At 58.3% G+C, this 17,307-nt stretch overlaps 1 protein-coding gene and 1 long non-coding RNA gene across 2 annotated transcripts in view; one reads left to right on the top strand and one right to left on the bottom strand.

Annotated features, from left to right (window-relative positions):
- Positions 1-16,954, top strand: part of CCDC92B (coiled-coil domain containing 92B) — a 27,718-nt gene extending 10,764 nt beyond the window's left edge. Inside the window, exons 3-4 of the mRNA XM_080397900.1 lie at positions 4,551-4,598; positions 9,354-16,954. Coding sequence (XP_080254026.1) covers positions 4,551-4,598; positions 9,354-10,012 — 707 coding nt within the window. The 3' untranslated portion in view covers positions 10,013-16,954. The remainder of the gene's footprint in view (positions 1-4,550; positions 4,599-9,353) is intronic.
- LOC308068042 lies at positions 15,991-17,307 on the bottom strand. Its single transcript, XR_013929828.1, has 2 exons — positions 16,947-17,307; positions 15,991-16,317 (listed from the first exon to the last, which is right to left on the bottom strand). It is a non-coding gene; the product is annotated as an uncharacterized lncRNA (long non-coding RNA).

Genomic DNA, 17,307 nt, shown 5'->3' with positions numbered 1-17,307 from the left:
CCCTTCTCGGGCAGTGCTATGTGGCCACCAAATCTAGCATGGGTCAAACCCTCTGAAACCACTCCTCTGTGAATGGGTACCAGCAGCTTCCTCCAGCTGCAGCACTGAAGAACCAGAGCAATTTTTATTCTGGACATCAGCTGGCTGGGTGGGTGATAAGACAGGAGTCTATGCTGATAATCCATCATTAAAACCCTCTTCCTTTGTTTTCACACCGTGCTCAGGGCAGACTTCTGAACGAGGATTAGCCCTGGTAGCACTCTCCCTGGCTGCATGTTCCTGCACCTTGCAGTAGTTCGGCTGCAGTAGTCACTGCCCCGAGGGATTCGCTGGGGTAAGGAAGAGGGAAAACCCAGCATTAGCCAGCAAGGTGGTCCTGGCTTTTCCTCTTGTGATCTGTGCCCAAAAAGGTATTTTGATTATGAAAACGTAAAGTAGTTCATAATTTCTCCCCGGTGCCAGTACCAGTACCCAGGTGCCAGGGGAAAGAGGGTTGAATGCTGTTGATAACAGGGATGCACGGGACCACACCAAGGCCACTTTCGGAACAGGAGGAAATGTGATTTTCTTGTTTATATTTTGTTACTCTTTATTCTCTTGCACACAGAGAGGTGGAATCCATTCCCTTCCTGCCAGCCCAGCCCCGAGCTGCCAGTATCAGTATCTTCTTGCCGTGCTTTACTGCTGTGGTGCTGAACAAGCACCAACGTCAGCAGCATCAGCACATCTATTCCCCCCCCCCAGGTTGCTCCTGCTCTGGAGGGAAGGTCCCTGCCAGGCATCCGCAGCTGCCCCTCATGCAGAGGCTGCCACCTCCCAGCCTTTCCCAAGATCAGGGCCTGCACCAGGAGCCTGGCCTCTCGGGGAGGGGGCAAGCTGCTCCCCGTGGTCTCGGCAGACCCTGCAGCAGCTGGCCAGGGTCTGCCCATCTCCAGTCCTCTGGAAGCGCAGCCACAAGCCTGGCACAGGGCTCAGGGACCTGCCCCAGCTGTGGGGTGCATGGCCACCAGACCCCACCCACGGCCCCTCTGTGGCAATGTCTCCCTCCCCTTCAGCCAGCCTCGCAAGAGCACTGGCTCCCCAGCCTCCTGCCCACCACCGAAACTCATTCCAACTTGTGCCATCGATGTCATCAATAATTCAGCTGTAGCTAATTACTCCTTATCTTCCATCCTCCCTGATTCCTGAGAAACAAAGAAATGTCTGCATTGCTAAAACCATCTGATTTCCCCCATCCTTTCCGAGCTTTTGCTGTTCTGTTTTGTTGCTTTAATGGCTTCATCTATGGCCTCTCCAGATAGGTGAGACAGGGAAGTTCTCATGCATAAATCAGGCGCTGGGGGGTTCTGAGTCCCCAGGGGCAGCAATGCACCCATTGCACAGTTGGTTATAACTGATCTCTTCCCAGTGCGGCTGAACCACAGCACTGGCTGACCGGACGAGGGTCACAGCCTCATCTGCGAGGTGTACAATTCTGCAGCGCCTTTCTGTTAGGAGTGATGGGGACAAAGCCAGGTTAGTTTTACGGTGACTTTGCTGATGGTTTGAATGCAGTTGTCTGGTGGGGCTGTTTGCAGGAGCCAAGTGGAGTCGGTAAGTCAGTGCTTCCCTGTCGTGGCCCTGCAGAGCTGTGCCAGCTGCCCTGGAGCTCTCATTTCAGACCTTAAGACATTTGCACCATCCCCTCGGTCTCCCCAGGGTGTCACCACTGGAAATGCCCTCCCTCCTACAGACATCTGTTTCTCAGCTGCCATCTCCTCATCCCTGAGAAGCTCCGTCCACCTGCAGCAGCAGCAGCTCTCAGGTGCCAGAGCCCTCGTCGACGGAGGGAGCGTCTGCTGCGAGGGGACCTGAGGGGGAGGCACACAGCCAGCCAGCGCCTTTGGATCCAGGCTGGATCCAGCAGCAGAACAGCTGTGTTCAGAAGGGACCTTATTCAAGTAAATAAATCCCTGGGTTTGCTGCCTGTGGACACCAGGCAGTTCCCACTGGTTGTGCCCAGCATCCCAGGAGCCTCCACCACCAAGCCACATGGGCCAGCAGCAAGGGCTAAAAGCAGGATGGAGCCCCCACATGCTCAACCCCACAAGCCTCCAGCACCCTGCAACCTCATGCCCTTCACCGCAGCCTGGTAGGGGGAAGAGGGCAGCTGCTTTGGGCAAGTACTGCAGCCCTTGCTGCGGGGCAAGGGCACAGCCGGCCCCAGCAGTCCGAGACTTTAGAGGAAGGTAATGCAGCCCAGAGCCCTGCAATTCATTTATTGGAAGGAGCCTCATGTTACAGAGGAGAGCTGGCTTCCCTCCCACTCCCATTTTATTTGCAAGGTATAAACACAGCAGAAATAGCAATAGATTCCTCTGGCTCTTCTGTTTCTCCTTTTACTGGAAGATGAGCTCAAGCCTTGTGGCAATAATCACCCTGCTCAGCCGTGCTAGCAGAGCACCAGGGGAAGGCTGGTTCTGGGAATGGAGCAGGATCTGGGGGGATTCCCTGCCAGGCAGTGTGGTGTATAGCAAAGGTGGCCAGCTGGGCTGTGCCATGATCCCTCCTTACCCTCGCATGCTGGGGCACCAGGACAGGCCTCCCAGGCACCAAAGGGAAGCCTGACATGTTGAGGGAAGCCATGTATTAAATAAACCCTTTTCTAGCTTGCCTTTGAGTATCTAGCCCCTCCAAGGGGGTCTCAAGCCCTCAGGCAGCTGGGGCTGGGGGACTCCTGTGGGGCAGATGCATGTGCCCTAGCCCATGGCAGGGAATACAAAGCCCTCCTTGGCCGTTTCCTGCACCAGGCACATTGAAGTGCATCACTCAGCAGTGCCCTGTCCTCTGCCCTGCGCAGGGGCACTGCTGGGAGCCAGCTGCAGCTGGGGCCAGCAGTGTGGGAGATGGGATGCAGAAGTGCAGAGCAGCTGGATCCTTGCTACAGAGGCTGGGCATGCTGCAGAGCCCTGCAGGGTGCTCTCCCCTGGGTTTGCAGGGGATGGTACCGGGGCAGGTTCCCACCAGCCCCTGTAGCTCCTGTGCAGAGGTTGGGACCCGGAGCTGTGCATCATCCCCAAGCCCTGCAGTTGCTCAGCAGGGGGATGACTTCTTTGGAAATAGGCAACTGCTTTAGTTTTCATTCGAAATATATCTGAGACTCCAAACCTATTATTTTAGCTTCAGAAAAATAACACAGTTGCCATTGATTTCCAATGGGACAGTCGAGAGAGCTGAAAGCTTTCCAGAAACTGCATTATGTTCTCAGTTACTTCTGCCTTCTCACTACAGATTTGTTTTCCAAGACAGACAGGCAGAGCAGCCCGAGCCAAACGTTTCGTTTCAGAAGGATGGCAGTGGTGAGGATTAGAGTCAACATGAAAGCAGATTAAAAGAAAAATGTAGGGCAAAGATTAACCATTTGAACTCATTTCCAGAGAGAAGGAAAAAAAAAAAAAAAAGCCCAACAACTGAATGATGCTGCTGCCGCCCCTTTCCTCCTCCCTCAGAGCTGCTGATGGTTTGGTGGGTGGCAATTAATTAATTCAAAAGAGATTGCCTATAGAAGTGCAGGGTAAAGTGAAGTCCAGAAAGTCCATCCTTTGCTACCCTTTGTGAGCTGTAGCCCAGGGCTGGGCAGCAAGCAGGCAGAATGCCAGGGCAGAGCAGGCAGGCACGGGCTGCAGCCCCATGGTGGGCTCATCCCCACAGGACACTGCCCTCACTACTGCTCCCAGGGGCAGCGTGGGCACAGGGCAGCTCTGCCTGCACCCACACCCTGGACCTGCAGCACTGCTGCCCAGGCCCACGGCAGCAGATGAGACAGTCATGAGGACACTTTGTGGTGCCAGAGGTCTGCAGCCCGTGTCTCACCCTGGGACATCTGTATCCAGCATCCCCAAGGAAGGCTGGGGGCCACATCCCACAAACCAGCTCCTCTCCATCACTGCCGCTGCCTTGCCTCCCTGTGCCCAGGCAGATGCCTGCAGCACTCAGGCTGTGCTCATGCTCGGTGGCAGGCTGAGAGGGATTTTGAAGCTGCCCATTGCCCCCGAGCAGGGCAAGCATCCTTCTGCAGGCACATCGTGCAGGGACGAAGCCATCCCGCTTGCGTCATGTGCAGAGGCAGAGATCAGCCTGGAAGCAGTAAATTATGAAATACTTCGGGTGGCAGCTTACACTTTGGTCTATTTTCAGTCCATTGCTCTGCTCTTTGTCCTGATTTTTTCAAGCACTGAAAATGGTTCAGCAGCTCTCTTAGAAAAAGAGGCTCAGGCTCCGCCATGGGGCAGGACATGCAGGCGCTGCCTTGGCCACAGCACAGGGCAAGTGCCCTGGCAGATGCCAGATCCCAAGGCTGCTTAATAACATATAAATTGCCAGAATTGCCTATTTTTGGCTCAGCCTGTGGCAGGTGATCTGAGATGGCCACGCTCACACCACGGGCTGGGCAGAGGCAGTGCCACAGCTGTGGTGATTGCTGGTGCCCTGGCAGGGAGCAGAGGGAGACACAGGGAGTGTGCGGGATGGGTGGGATGCTCCTTCTCAGTCCTGTTTGATTTCTCTTCCAGAGCTTACCCATGACCTGGAAATAAAAGAGCTGGAAACCCGGCAGCAAGGTAAGAGCATGGACCTGTGCACGAGATAAGAGGGAGTTGTGGATACAGAGGGGCCACCCAAAGAGCCTGTGGCCGGAGGGGGCCCATCGGGCCACCCAGGGAGGGGACATGGACATTTGTCTGCAGGGGGCAGTCAGGCTGAAGACAGGGCTGTGGCTGCTAAGTCAGCGTGCACACACAGCCTGTTGGCAGCCCCGTTAAATGCTCGGGCAGCCACCTAGGAAGGTTTTGCATGGGAAAGCCGGCATCCGTAGGTTGGCTTTGCTAATGCCCTGACACACACACACACCTGTCCGGGAGCAGCTCACAGACCCCCAGGGTGGGACTCAAAGCCTGCAAACCCTTCAGCCCCAGGGAAAAGCCAACAAGGACATTATCAGCCCCTGCTCCAGCTCTGCTCACCAACTGCAATCCAGACACCGATTCAGAAAATCTCCCGATACTCTTGGTTCATTAATGGTCAGTTTTGCCTACAAAATAACCTTTCACATTCCAAAATAAGGGGGAGAAATGTCTCTGAGCATGAAAAGTGTCTGCAAGCTCCAGACACCATCCCAGACCTGGGACCAGCAGCAGAGAGCTGCCCAAAAAGCATTTCATAATGCACAGTCCCCTCGGGCCACCTGGCCCATGTCCTACAGCCCCTCCTGAGGCAGCCCTGCTAAAGCGTTTCTCCAGCCCAAAGGCAGCCTCATCCCCCTGCCACAAGCAGACAGGGTTGGGGGTGACTAGAAACCCACAGGCAACAGGCAATTCCCCTCTCCAAAGCCTGCCACAGGCAGGACAGCTCCTGCCAGGCCAGCATGGCACAGGGCTCCGGCATCTCTCACTGCTGGCAGGCAGCACGCTGGCCCCTGCCACCTGATGGGCAGGTTTTCAAATGAAAGCCTGTGCCGAGGGACACAGGCGCGGGGAGCTGGTGCTGAGCTCCCCTTGATTTCAGCTCCTCTCCTCCAGGAACAAGTGCCCTGACAGGCAGGGGCCTGGCACACAGACACACCAGCAGAGCAGGGACATGCCAGGGACAGCATCCTGCTGCCCGCACACAGCCGGGCACTGCTCCCCACCTTCCTGAGCATCCCTCTACCATAGCACCTCATCTGGAAGCAGATGCAGCTGCTCCCTACATCTCACCCACTCACACATACAGCCCTGACCTGCAGAGCAGAGTCCAGTCAGCCTGGTGCCTGAGCAGGATGCATTGGGCAATTCTCCAGGCGGTGGACTCCGGCCAGTGGGCCCCACACACAAGACCTGGGTGGTCCTCTGAAGGATGTGCTCAGCTCATCTGCCCTTCCCAGGCAGCCACTAGCCCCTTTCCACAAGGCTGTGGTGCCTCAGGGCTCCTGGCCCTTCTCCATCCACAGCCCAGCAGGCAGCAGGTGCATGTCAGAGTCCCCAGGGTGTCCCTTTGGGCTCCATCCTGCCTGGCCTTGCCTCTGTCCTGAGGAGCCACAGGCTAAGACCACCTCACCACGCTGTTCCTGCATGCCAGGAAATGCCACCACACAGCCCCAGGTGACGCATCCCTGTCCCCAACAGCACCTGGGTCAGGTGGGGACAGGCAGTGGTGCTTGGGCACCCATGACCAGCAGAGAATGTTCTGTGAGTAGCTCAGCTCCTCTTCCTCCTCCATCCCAGGGATGAAGCTGAAACTCATCCCTGGCACTGCTGGGGCACAGTCCCTGGCACCAAGCCCCAGCCTGCATTTCATCCCCAGAGCCGGGGCTGGTGGTGCCAGGGCAGGCACAGGGCTGATCACACCCAGCGTTCTCATCCCTTGGCAGCACCCTCACTCAGTGCTGGGGCTGGCCCCAGGGGGCTTGGGGGGCCATGGCCACCCCCACATGCTGTCTCAGCACTCTCAAAACTAGCCAGCTGCAACAAGGCTTTTACCATCACATACCAGTTTAACTTCAATAAGTAGTTAGCACACCTTGCCCTGGCACAGCCACCAATCCCCCACAAGGCTTCAACAGTTCATCTACTGTTTGTGCTGTTCCTTCATACCCTTCAGGCCAGTCCACCCCACTTCTTGCCTCTGCTGCATCCTTCTCCTTGTCTCTCCTCCATCTAGGGCGCGCACACACACACTCTCTCCCCTTCCTCTGCTTCTTCCAGGTCTCTCTTCATCCAGTGCCCCTCTTCCATACCCTATAAGCTATTTAACTACTTAGCAGGAACCAGCCACAGCTGCACTTTATCCACATCAGCCAACCCACCACCCCTGAAGCAAGCCCACAGCTGTATATTATCAATGTTAATTAACCTGCCTTCATTCCTCTATAATTCCTCTAAATGTGCAGCCATGCACACCCAGCCCCTCTCAGCCCATGCCAGCTCCCACATACCCCGGTTCCTACCCTGCCTCCCTCCTCCCACTGAGGTCCCTTGCCCACACAGGTGGGCTCACTGCTCCCGGGAGAGCCTGCTGCCAGCCCACCAGCTGCCATCGGAGCATCATGGACCATAATGTGCAGCGAGTCCCACCCACAGGTCTCTGCCCATCCTTCAGCCTTTTAACAGCTTACGAGGAGTGCGATCACATTTGCCACGTTTATGGGCCAACCACCTAATTTAAGATGCCATCAGATGATTGCTCTTCAAATGCCACTCGTAATAATTACTGCGTGCAACTGCCTCCCTTAAGATCTCATTATAAACCATTTTTCCTCTGCAGAAGACACTTAGGAGCTGAGGCTATAAAGCAGTTGCAAATCGTATTGTCAGAAGCAGGGATGATTGCAGGCAAGGGGAGCAGGCCTGGGCAGGCAGGGGTGAGCGCAGGCAGGGCGAGCACTCGCTCCACACCATGGGCCGGGGGCAGGAGCTCGGCAGGGGCTGCCAGGGGCAGGAGTCCCGTCACAGGCAAGGAGGGTGCGCTGGGGTGGTCTGGTCACCCCCGTGCCCCTGTGCCAGGCTCATGGCCCAGCCACAGTGCCCGGCCCTCCCGCTGCCTGCTGAGCCTGGCCTCTTTGCCGTGAGGGTGCGAATGCCCTGTGACGGCTGCTCCAGCTGCCACATCACACCCGTGGGTGGGATGTGCCCCCTGCCTGGGCAGCCGCTGGCACCCAAACAGCTCCCAGGGCTGAGTGTGGGGAATGCAGTGGCCTCAAGTGGAAATCTGTGCCCAGGCCAGGTCCCCGGGGTCCTGCAAGATCCCCACGCAAGCAGCGTGCCTTTCCTTTTGGAGATGACAACATGTCTTGGCTGAGGACAAGAGCACTTTGAGCCACTGCCCCCCACTCCCTCCTGCCCAGGAGACACATAGTATGGAGGGAGGGGAAATCCAGCTGCCAGCAATGCTCCAGTCTCCTCCTTCCCGATTCAGACCATCCTTTCCAATGCATCATCACCTGCAAGAGTTTCGCTGTCCCAAGTGCAAGGCCACCATGCACAGAGGAATGCAGACCCCCAGGAACCCCCCAGCACACAGGGCTGCCAGCCACGCCAGCCTGCAGGAGCATGGCTTGGGGGGGTGCTTTGGCCAACCCTGTCCTTCTGGAGTGCTTCCCCTCCATCCCTCACCACCTCCAGCCTTTCAGAGCAGAAGAGATTGGGAAAATGCAAAGTTTTTTTATCCAGTTTGTTCTGCAGGTGTTTACTCAATGCAGTCTTTTGATGCCACTGTGGAGGGTGGGATGGATGACAAGTGGGATGGAGGGACAGAGGGATGCAGGGTTGCAGGTTATCCTCCTGCAGGCAGGTGGGAGGCAGCCCCCGCAGGCTGGCCAGGGCTGTGCAGGATGTGCAGGAGCAGTGCACACAGCCCCACATGAAGTCACACTTTTTTGGGTGCCTGTGCTGTGACTCAGAAGGGCCGGGACAGGGAGGGCATCCATCGCCCTCGAGGTGTGGGAAGGGCAGGGAGGGTGGTAGGAGCTGTGGGGAACCTGCCGCTTGATGCAGCGCCTCTGTTTTAACAAGTCCCATCCGTGCCCCATCGCTGACAGCAGCTGCTGACAGGAGCAGGATGATGAACAGATCAGGTGTTAGAAGCCAGGGGTGATGGTGCAGTGTGCACACAGCAGCCAAGGAGGGCTGGCTGCTTGGCCATCCTGCCTTCCAAGACAGACACCCCCTGGGCCCACTCCTCCCTCCTAAAGTGGAGGTTCCTTCCCTGCTGAGCACAGCCCAGCTCCGCAATCCTGGATTAGCAGCTCCATTCTCGCTAATAAGGCTGTGGAGCCTTGGGGCTTGAAGTCAAAGACACGTCCTGAGCTGGGCTGATGGTTTCACTGCTGCCACTTCGTTTCCTCTCCCAGCCCATATGCTCCCCCCTGCCCTCTGCCCACGCTCAAAGTCACTTCTTGGGTGAAAAAACAAGTTACCCAGGGAAATTCTGAAACCGCAGCACAAGGCTGCAGCGAGGCAGAGGTGGTAGGTTCATGGCAATGGCATCTCCGCTGAAGCTGCCTTTGCTTTCACCCCCCAGTTTGGGTGTTAGCATCACACAGTGCCTGCAGTGTGGCAGCTCAGGGCTGATGGGGGTTCCCATGCCTGCCTGGGCGTGTGGGGAAAAACAGCTGGTACTAGCAGGCTTGGGCAGCTCACAGCCAGTTTTGGAGCTCCACCTTCAAAAAGCACCTGAGCAGCCTCGAAGGTGCTGTTGGGACATGCTGGTGCCATGGAGTGGCCAGTACCCACAGTCATGTGCCCTCACAGCCACGGTGGGGGCGTGCGGGGACCCGCTGGGAGCAATGGGCTGAGCCGCCGCTGCCTCCCCTGACCCCTTTCTATGCCTTGCCCCCACAGATGTCCTGGACCGGGAGCTGGAGGAGAAGTGCCGGGCGATGGAGGCCCAGCTGCAGGAGAAGGAGAAGGACAACCTGGAGCTGCGCAAGGAGCTGCAGCACAAGGAGACGCTGGTGGCTGCACTGCGGTCCAGCCTCCGCAACAAGGAGCGCCGTTTCCTGGAGGAGCTGAAGCGGCGGAGCCACCGAGTCACCATCCTTGACACCGAGCTGCAGAAGCAGACGGAGGCAGCTGCCTACCTCTCCCTGCAGCTGCACGCCACTGCCCAGCGGCTGCCGGGCCCCCGGCCGGGTGGGCGGCCGCCCCCCGAGCAGCCCCCCACTGGCCCCCTGGCCGAGGGCAGGCCCCGGCGCCGTGGCCACAGGGTGCATCCCCGACGCCCACCCGGGGATGGCCCCCGTCCCAGGGACCCTGTGCAGGAGGAGCACGATGCCATGCCCGACCCGGCCCTATTCCTCTACGCAGCACGGCCGCAGCGCCCGCCGCCAGAGCCCCCTGCCCAGGCCTGCGGCACGGCCGGTGCCACCACGGCACCTCGGGTGCAGAGGGCCCCCCGGCAGCCTGTGCAGGAGCCGATGGCCAGGGCCAGGTTGGCCAGGGGCGAGCCCAGCAAGAGGCAGGGGTCCGGCCCCCATGGCGCCCCCCGGGCCCGGGAATAGGTGGCAAGGAGGTGGCATGGAATGACCAGCCGGGAAGACCTGAGCCCAGCGGCACCAGGGTGGGCACCGGCAGAGGTTGCTTTCCCCCGTCCCCTCGGAGGGGAAGGGGCAGCAGAAAGCGGATGCCCTGCTCGCACCTCCTGCCTGCCAGCAGCCGGGGAGGATCCCCCTTGCCCGAAGGGTCTGAGCCGGGGATGCTGCCAGCAGCACTGCAGAGCAGGCGGGCAGCCCAGCACAGAGTCTGCAAAGGGAAACGGCCGGGCGCCTGTCCAGAGCTTCCAAGGAAAAGGAAGGAAGGAAGGATGAAAGGAAGAAAAAAAAAAGAGAACAGGGAAGAAAGGAAAGAAAGGAAGAAAGAAAGAAAGGAAAGGAAGGAAGGAAGAAAGATAGCATTCCTGCAATGAGGAGACCTTCCTGCTGCTGCTGCCCCTCGGCACGGACGCCGGGTGTGTTCTCCCCAGCCATGGGTGCCGGGAAGCGAGTGTGCAGCAGCAAGCAACAGGCTGTGTGGCATGTGGCTTGGCACAGCGGGATGAGCTCAGCCGGGCCTCCCACCCTGGGCATCACTGGCACCAGGGCTGGGCTGGAGGGGGCCCGAGGCGTCACCAGGGATCCTCCGGGATGCAGGCAGCTGAGTAACAGTTGGTCCCATGGGTGCAGGAGGGATCCCCCTCCACAGGGACGGTGCAGCTGTGCCAGCTGGGTCCCAGGTCCCCTGCGCTGCGGTTCAGCTCTCTCTAACATGGATTTCCCTCACATTACATTTACACGCAGGACTTGGATGGGCAGCTGGACATAAGCTGTGAGTGCCGGCCCTGCTGGACACCACGTGCGGCTCCTCACCCACCGCAGCCTTGCTCCACGTGCTGCTGGAACCAGGCTGTGACTCGTGCCCATCGCACCCGGCAGGTCCCATCTCGGCACCAGCATTCCGGTTCTCAGTCACATCCATAGCCACATCTGGGTTTGTCACAGACGGCTGAGCAGCCCTCCAGTCTTCTCCCACCACCTCCCCCTCCCTCCCAGCGCAGCAGCTGTACAGCACGCAGCCCTCACCCTGCCCGGGCAGCCTTGCCTGATCTCCAGACAAAGCTGTCAGCTTCATACATCTACTCCCTGGATGCTGTGAAACAGCAGAAATGCAGGGGAGGGCTCTGGCGGCCGCGCAGGGCAAAGGTCTCTCTGCATGGGCACCAGCGCGACCTGCGCTGCTCTGGGCAACCCCGAGGGGCAGGTTTCGCCCTGGCGGTTTGGCTGCCATCCCTGGCCAGCCCGGCCACGCGGCGGTGCCCAGCCAGGAGCCCCGGCCCCTGGCCACAGCCAGCACCTTGCCTGGCTGCGTGGGCAGCGGCCCCCCGCCACCTGCACAGCTGGTTCGGGCAGGGGCGAGCCGTGGGCCACCATCAGACCCCATTTCTTTTCAGTTCAGTTTGAAACCTCTTCAAAAGCATCGCCCTCGTAGGGCAGTCGGGCTTAGCCTGCTCAAGCTCACCTGCAGCATGCCCATGCAGTCAGAGGTGTCTATTTTTGTAGTTCAATATTTATATACTATATTAAAATGCTTTTACAAGATTCTCAGCAACAGTCCCTAGGCCAGCTCTTCAGTAAAACCAAACCCCTGAGTGTATGAGCTGCACCAGCGGAACAGAAACTAGCAGCTTTTGTACCTTTTCTTTGGCTGGCACGTGGATAGTCAGGCTGTGGAGGGCAAGACCCCTCCTGCTCCCGCAGGGTACCCTCGAGGGCTGGGACCCCCAGCTGTCACCACAGTCTCTAATGCACCCCTGTGTTTGGGAAGGAGCTCGGCAAAGCCACACCTGCGGGGTCCCCTCAAGCCCAGGGACCAGTCACTCCGGCTGGAGCCCTGCAGAGGTGTGCAGCTGCTGGGGGCAAAGACAAAGCTCTAGCAGGAGATTTTTGCAGCCCCTTTCATGCCCAGGGCTGCTGGCCCAGGAGCACAGAGCCCTCACAGCTCCCACCTGGCCTCCCTGACTGTCACCCTCCGTGGAAGGCTGCAGAGAGCCTGGCAGGGCATGCACATGCCCTGGCTGCAAAACATTGCATGCCCAAACTGCCTGCCCAAGGCAGGCAGGGTGCAGGGCAGTGCAGGATGTACTGGTAATGCCCAGCTGGGGTACGAGCACTTGGGCACAGTTGCACAAGGGAGAAAAGGCCCGGGTCTGGCTCTTGGTAAGGCTGCAGGGGGGTTCCCACCTGTTTCCTGCTGCAAAGTGATTTAAAGCAGGCTCTGCCCACTGCCCAGCTCTGGGGCGAGCGGGCTGCACTCAGGGGCCTGCTTTCGCCCACCCCTGCAGAGGCAGTGCAGGGCAGCAAGGGCAGTTTGTGCTGCATTGCACAAGCAGCACCTGGTGTGCAGCATTGTGGCCACCCGGGGGTCCCCGTGGTGGTGTGCAGGTGAGGTGCCGTTTTGCCTTCGGAAATGGCTGTTTCTCTCAGGTTCAGAGAGATTCTGCTGAGGATTTGTCTCTATTCTCTTTTAATGTGAAAGAGAGTAATAGGTGTCCCCGCGCAGTGTGGCTATTCCTTTAGCTGTGGTGTGCACAGCTGCTTTCCCCTCTCCTTCCTAGACAATCCTGCTAGACAGAGTATGTTGCATTTTAATTATAAAATGCTTGATAGGATCATGGTGTTCACAACTGACCTGAGTGTTGAAAAGGAGAGGAAGAGGTATGATCCTTCTTCTGTGTAAATACCTTCCTAGCAATCATCATTTTCAGTGCCTAGTATGTAAATGAAGCAACCCTATCTGAGCTGCAGGACCCTTTCCTCTTCACTGCTAATTAGCAGCCTGCTCAAGGAGTCAATCTCATTTGCAGTCCCCCGATTGCTTCTCCGTCCTCGGGTGCTCCCCGGTGCTTGCGGGCAGCTGGGCAGGCCCTGAGCCCCGCAGCCCTTAGACCTGTGGGCAGAGCTGCCTGCAGCGAGGGGGGTGTTTCCCAGAGGGATGGAGAGGGAGCACCCCAGTTCCCCCGTGATGCCAATGTCATGTGCTTGGAAATGAGTTGTTGGGGCAAGCCCTGTGCTTTTCCCCAGGCACCCTTGCCTTGGAGCAGGAAGGATCAGTCCCTGCGTTGCTGTACCTGCTTCAGTCACTGCTGCTTTTCTTGGGGGGTGGGAGGGAAGCTCTAAAGATACTATATATACACTTATATATATATACACACACACACACTTGTTTTGAAGGGAAAACACTGTATGATTGTAATAGAAATGACGTTGAGATAAATTATTTTAATCTTTGTATTTATATAAAATGATCAAAGAGATCAAAATGATAAAAAAAAAAAAGAACAAAAAGGCAGCATTCCTATTTTTTAACGAGTAGGCTGCTGTTAGCCACAGCGAGTCCCAGGGAGCTGTGGGAGCCCAGGCAGCGCCCACCCTCCTTCCCCTGGGCAGGGGGCTCTAACCGCCCCCAGTGTCTCGGACTGTAAGTTAGCCCTTAGCCTGTACGGTGTAACAGGGATCCATAGGTGCATTTAGTCAGTGCTACTGGACTCCTTGTGAGTCCAGAGGGTGCATACAGCTTCGACCTGCGCCATATACCTGACACGCATAGACCGAGGAGTGTAACCGCTGACACATATGTGCTTTGTATGGAACAAGCGATGTTTAATGTTGACTCGTAAAGCTTAATGATTAGACTGGAAATGGATGCATAGCAATAACGCTCGGTTGTTAAACAATGTCTTATGTGTATAAACCACAATGTGCTGAGAGCTTTCTGCATACAGACTAACAGCCGGGTGCCTCTCCTCTGCACCCCTCCACCCACCCCCTTGTGTTCTGCAGCTCTGCAGAGGCTCATGGATTTGATGTGTTTGGTTTGTTAATCTCTCTTTTCCTTATTATTATTGTTATTTTCCCTAATGCTCTCTGAGAAAGCAATGTCTCAACTTGTGCAACCCTGCAGCAGGCGCAGGGTGAGCAGTGGGTGGGGAGGAGATGCTCGCTGCGGCTGCGCTGCGGAGCCAGCAGCACTGGGAAGTAGAGCCCCAGCCCTGGTGACTCCCTGTGCACTTCCCTGGACTTATTTTAACCCTGGGCAAACCAGTTGGGAAGTTCTCCCTCTTGACCCTTTTAATTAAAAAGCCATATTTTCTGAATGTGTTTGCTGGGGCTAATCTAAGCGCTCCCAGCTGCGTCCTTCCCATCCCTGCTGCGAGGGTGCCAGTGCGAGGACCTGAACAGTACAGCCACTCCTGAACACCCCCTCAGGAGGCTGCACAGCCTTCCTGGCTGCTGCATGGTGCTGTGCAGAGACCTGTCTGCAGCGGGGCCTCATCCTGCTGCCTTGGGGAAGCTTTGCCTGGGGCAGAGCCCAAGGCTTTCTGTAAGCCGCCTTACTGCAGAGCAAAGTTGGGCGCGGGACACAGCTGGTGCATGTTACGCAGGGGCAGCTGCTGCGGCGGTGCTGAGGGGTGGTCCCCCCGGGATGCCTAGGAAGGCTGGCAGCAACGCAGCACCAAATGTCCTGCCTGAAGTGGCTGGAGAGCAAGAGCCAGCAGTGGTCAAGGAGGGGTTGCTTGCTCTGCATCTCCACATACGAGTTCCCCAAAAGAAGCTCCCCAGAGGCAGAGGAGCCCAGCTCTCTCTCCCCACTGGGAAGGTAAAACAGCAGCACGCCGATGGATTTTCATTTTTGGGACTTAGGGAAATGCTTCAAGGTCTTCATGTGCACCCTTGTGAACAGGCTCCCACTGCCCTGGTGAAGCTGCGACATCCTGCCCTTCCCCGGGAAGCCGGGAACACCAGCCCTCGCTCTCTGGCAGCCCTAACAGCCAGTCTCACTGCAGTGATGCCACAGCCACCTCGGTGCACGTCTGTTCTTGTCACCCTCTTGCACCGTCAGTGCCTGGCTGCCAAGTCCTACCAGGAACGCGATAGGAGGGGAAAGAAAACTCCCCTACGCCTGTAGGTTGCCTCATGCTGTGGATAAGATCAGCAACACCGGTGTGCCGGGCTGGGCAAGCAAGAGAAACCTGGGATGAATAAGCGCAGCAGCCGTGCAGGATCCCGCCAGACAGCAGGGCCTGTAAAAGCACAAAGATAAAAGTGGTGCGTCTCCTCGCTGGTTAAAGCTGCCCTTTGCTTCCCAAGGCCGGGTTTCTGCCTCTTGTCCCCTCTCTGCCAGTGCTCGCTGGGAGCTGGCCCTGCAGTGACGCTGCCATCCTGGCTCCCCACTGCAGCAACACGAGGGGCCGGCGCTTGTGGGCAGGGGGACACGGCTGGCAGGGGGGCATGGAGGGCAGGGGGACATGGAGCATGACACTCGGTACCATCACTATACCAAGTCGCCTCGTTTTGTTCTCCTTCCCCTCGCGCCTGCGGGCAGGAACGGGGTTGCAAATCGGCCCGTGTGAGTGAGAGGTGCACCCAGCACAAACCCCAGCGGCACCTGGTCCTCCACAGGGTGTGGTGATGCTTCCTGCCTCTTTCCGATAGATTTCACTGATCTTGTGGCTTCCAAAAAAGATCCTCTTGCCTGTCATTGCAGTTATAGCAGGAATGAGACTGTTGGGCCCTGGGAATCCCCCAAATCTCTGTTGTACGTCTGAAAAAGCAGACCCTTTCTCCCTCAGGGGGTGTGAGGAAGGTGCCGAGCCTCAGCCCCGAAGGGATGCGCACCATCTGTATTTGCTCAGGTGTTTCAAGGTCACATGGAAGGTCACATGGAATGTCACCGGCATCCCAGTCCTTGCCAAGGGTGTAATGGGCCTCCCTAGGTGGGGACCATCACCTCTGCCTGGCCAGAGCTGTGCTCAGGACCCCGTGGAGGGCTCTGGCAAAGGGGTGGGGAGGGAAGCACCTCTGGGTACAGTTCCCCTAGTCCCAGAGCAGCTGCGGTTTTGTTGGAGCAAAAATATTCTTCTTGGCCGAGTTTGCAAAGCTCAGCCGAGAACAATAAAAGCCTGTGCCTCGTGCTGGGGAGAGCCATTGCGGTGGGACAGATGCCAAAGGTTTGACACTGCTCTGCTTTATTTGAATGTTCATTTTACTACATGACACCATTATTCGCCAGGACGATGTTAATGTTGACTTTGCTTTTTAACCAAGTGCTTTTCAAAATGTGTTAATACCCAGAGACTAGAGTATGGAGCTGTACTTTAGGAGTTGTTGTAATACGCCTTTTCTTAATAAAGAGGTTGAAATCTGCAAAGGGTCGTACTGTGCTGCCCCAGGACCTCCAGCCACAAACGCCGCTGCCACTGTCTCCAGGACTGATCCTGCCTCATCAACCACATCTCCACAGCTCCAGAGAACCTCATAGCAGCCCCGTGCTCCTGGGAGGGGGGAGGAATGATGGGGGCACGCTTTATCTGGGAGTCCAGTGACAGGACAAGGGGCACCCATTTTAAACTGAGAGAGGGCACGTTTATATTAGACATTAGGGAAAATTCTGTACCGTGAGGGCAGTGAGGCGCCGGCCCAGGCTGCCCAGAGCGGCGGTGGGTGCCCGTCCCTGGCAGGGCTCAGGGCCGGGTGGACGGGGCCAGGAGCCACCTGCGCTGGTGGGAGGTGGCCCTGCCCGTGGCGGGGAGGGGGATGAGGTGATGATAGAATTGTTTAGGTTGGAAAAGACCTTTGAGCCCATCGAGCCCAGCCGTTGCCCCAGCACTGCCGAGCCCATCACTAACCCATGTCCCCAAGCGCCGCATCCGCGTGTTTTCCAAACGCCTCCCGCATGGTGACCCCAGCAGCTCCCCGGGCAGCCCGTCCCAGCGCTCGACCACCCTGGCGGTGGAGACATTTTTCCAGACACCCAGGCTGAGCCTCCCCTGGCGCAGCCCGAGGCCGTTCCCGCTCCTCAGATCACTCGCTCCGGAGAAGAGCGCGACCCCCTGGGGTACCATTAAGGCCCCTTCCACTCCTGGCCCTCCCACGACCCCCGCCGTGACCCGGCCGGGGCTACCTGCCATGCCTGGCCGCGGGGCGAGGGGTGCGCAGCGTGTCCCACGGGCCCTGCCGGCCCCGGCGCCCGCCGCGGGAAGACGCCCGGGTTTGAGCCGTTCTGCCGGCGCTCGCCCTTTCCCCGCCGCCCGGGAACGGGCCCGGCGGGTGCGGAGACCCCGCGCCACCGGCGGGGCGCCCCCCCAGCCTCGCGGGACCCGCCGGGCGCTGGCCCGTCCCGGCCGCGGCCCGCCCGCCCGGCGACCTTGCGGCCTGCGGGAAGGTCGCATGCAGCCGGGGCGGCAGCGAGCGGCCGCGGCAGCCGGTGACCTTGACCGGGCCCCCCCTGGCCGTGCCCCCCGCCGCCCCGCCTGGCGCGGGGC

The sequence above is a fragment of the Falco punctatus genome (assembly GCF_963210335.1).
Source record: "Falco punctatus genome assembly, chromosome: 1".
In the NCBI taxonomy this organism is placed as follows: domain Eukaryota; kingdom Metazoa; phylum Chordata; class Aves; order Falconiformes; family Falconidae; genus Falco; species Falco punctatus.
This window is presented reverse-complemented; position numbering and strand designations above follow the sequence as displayed.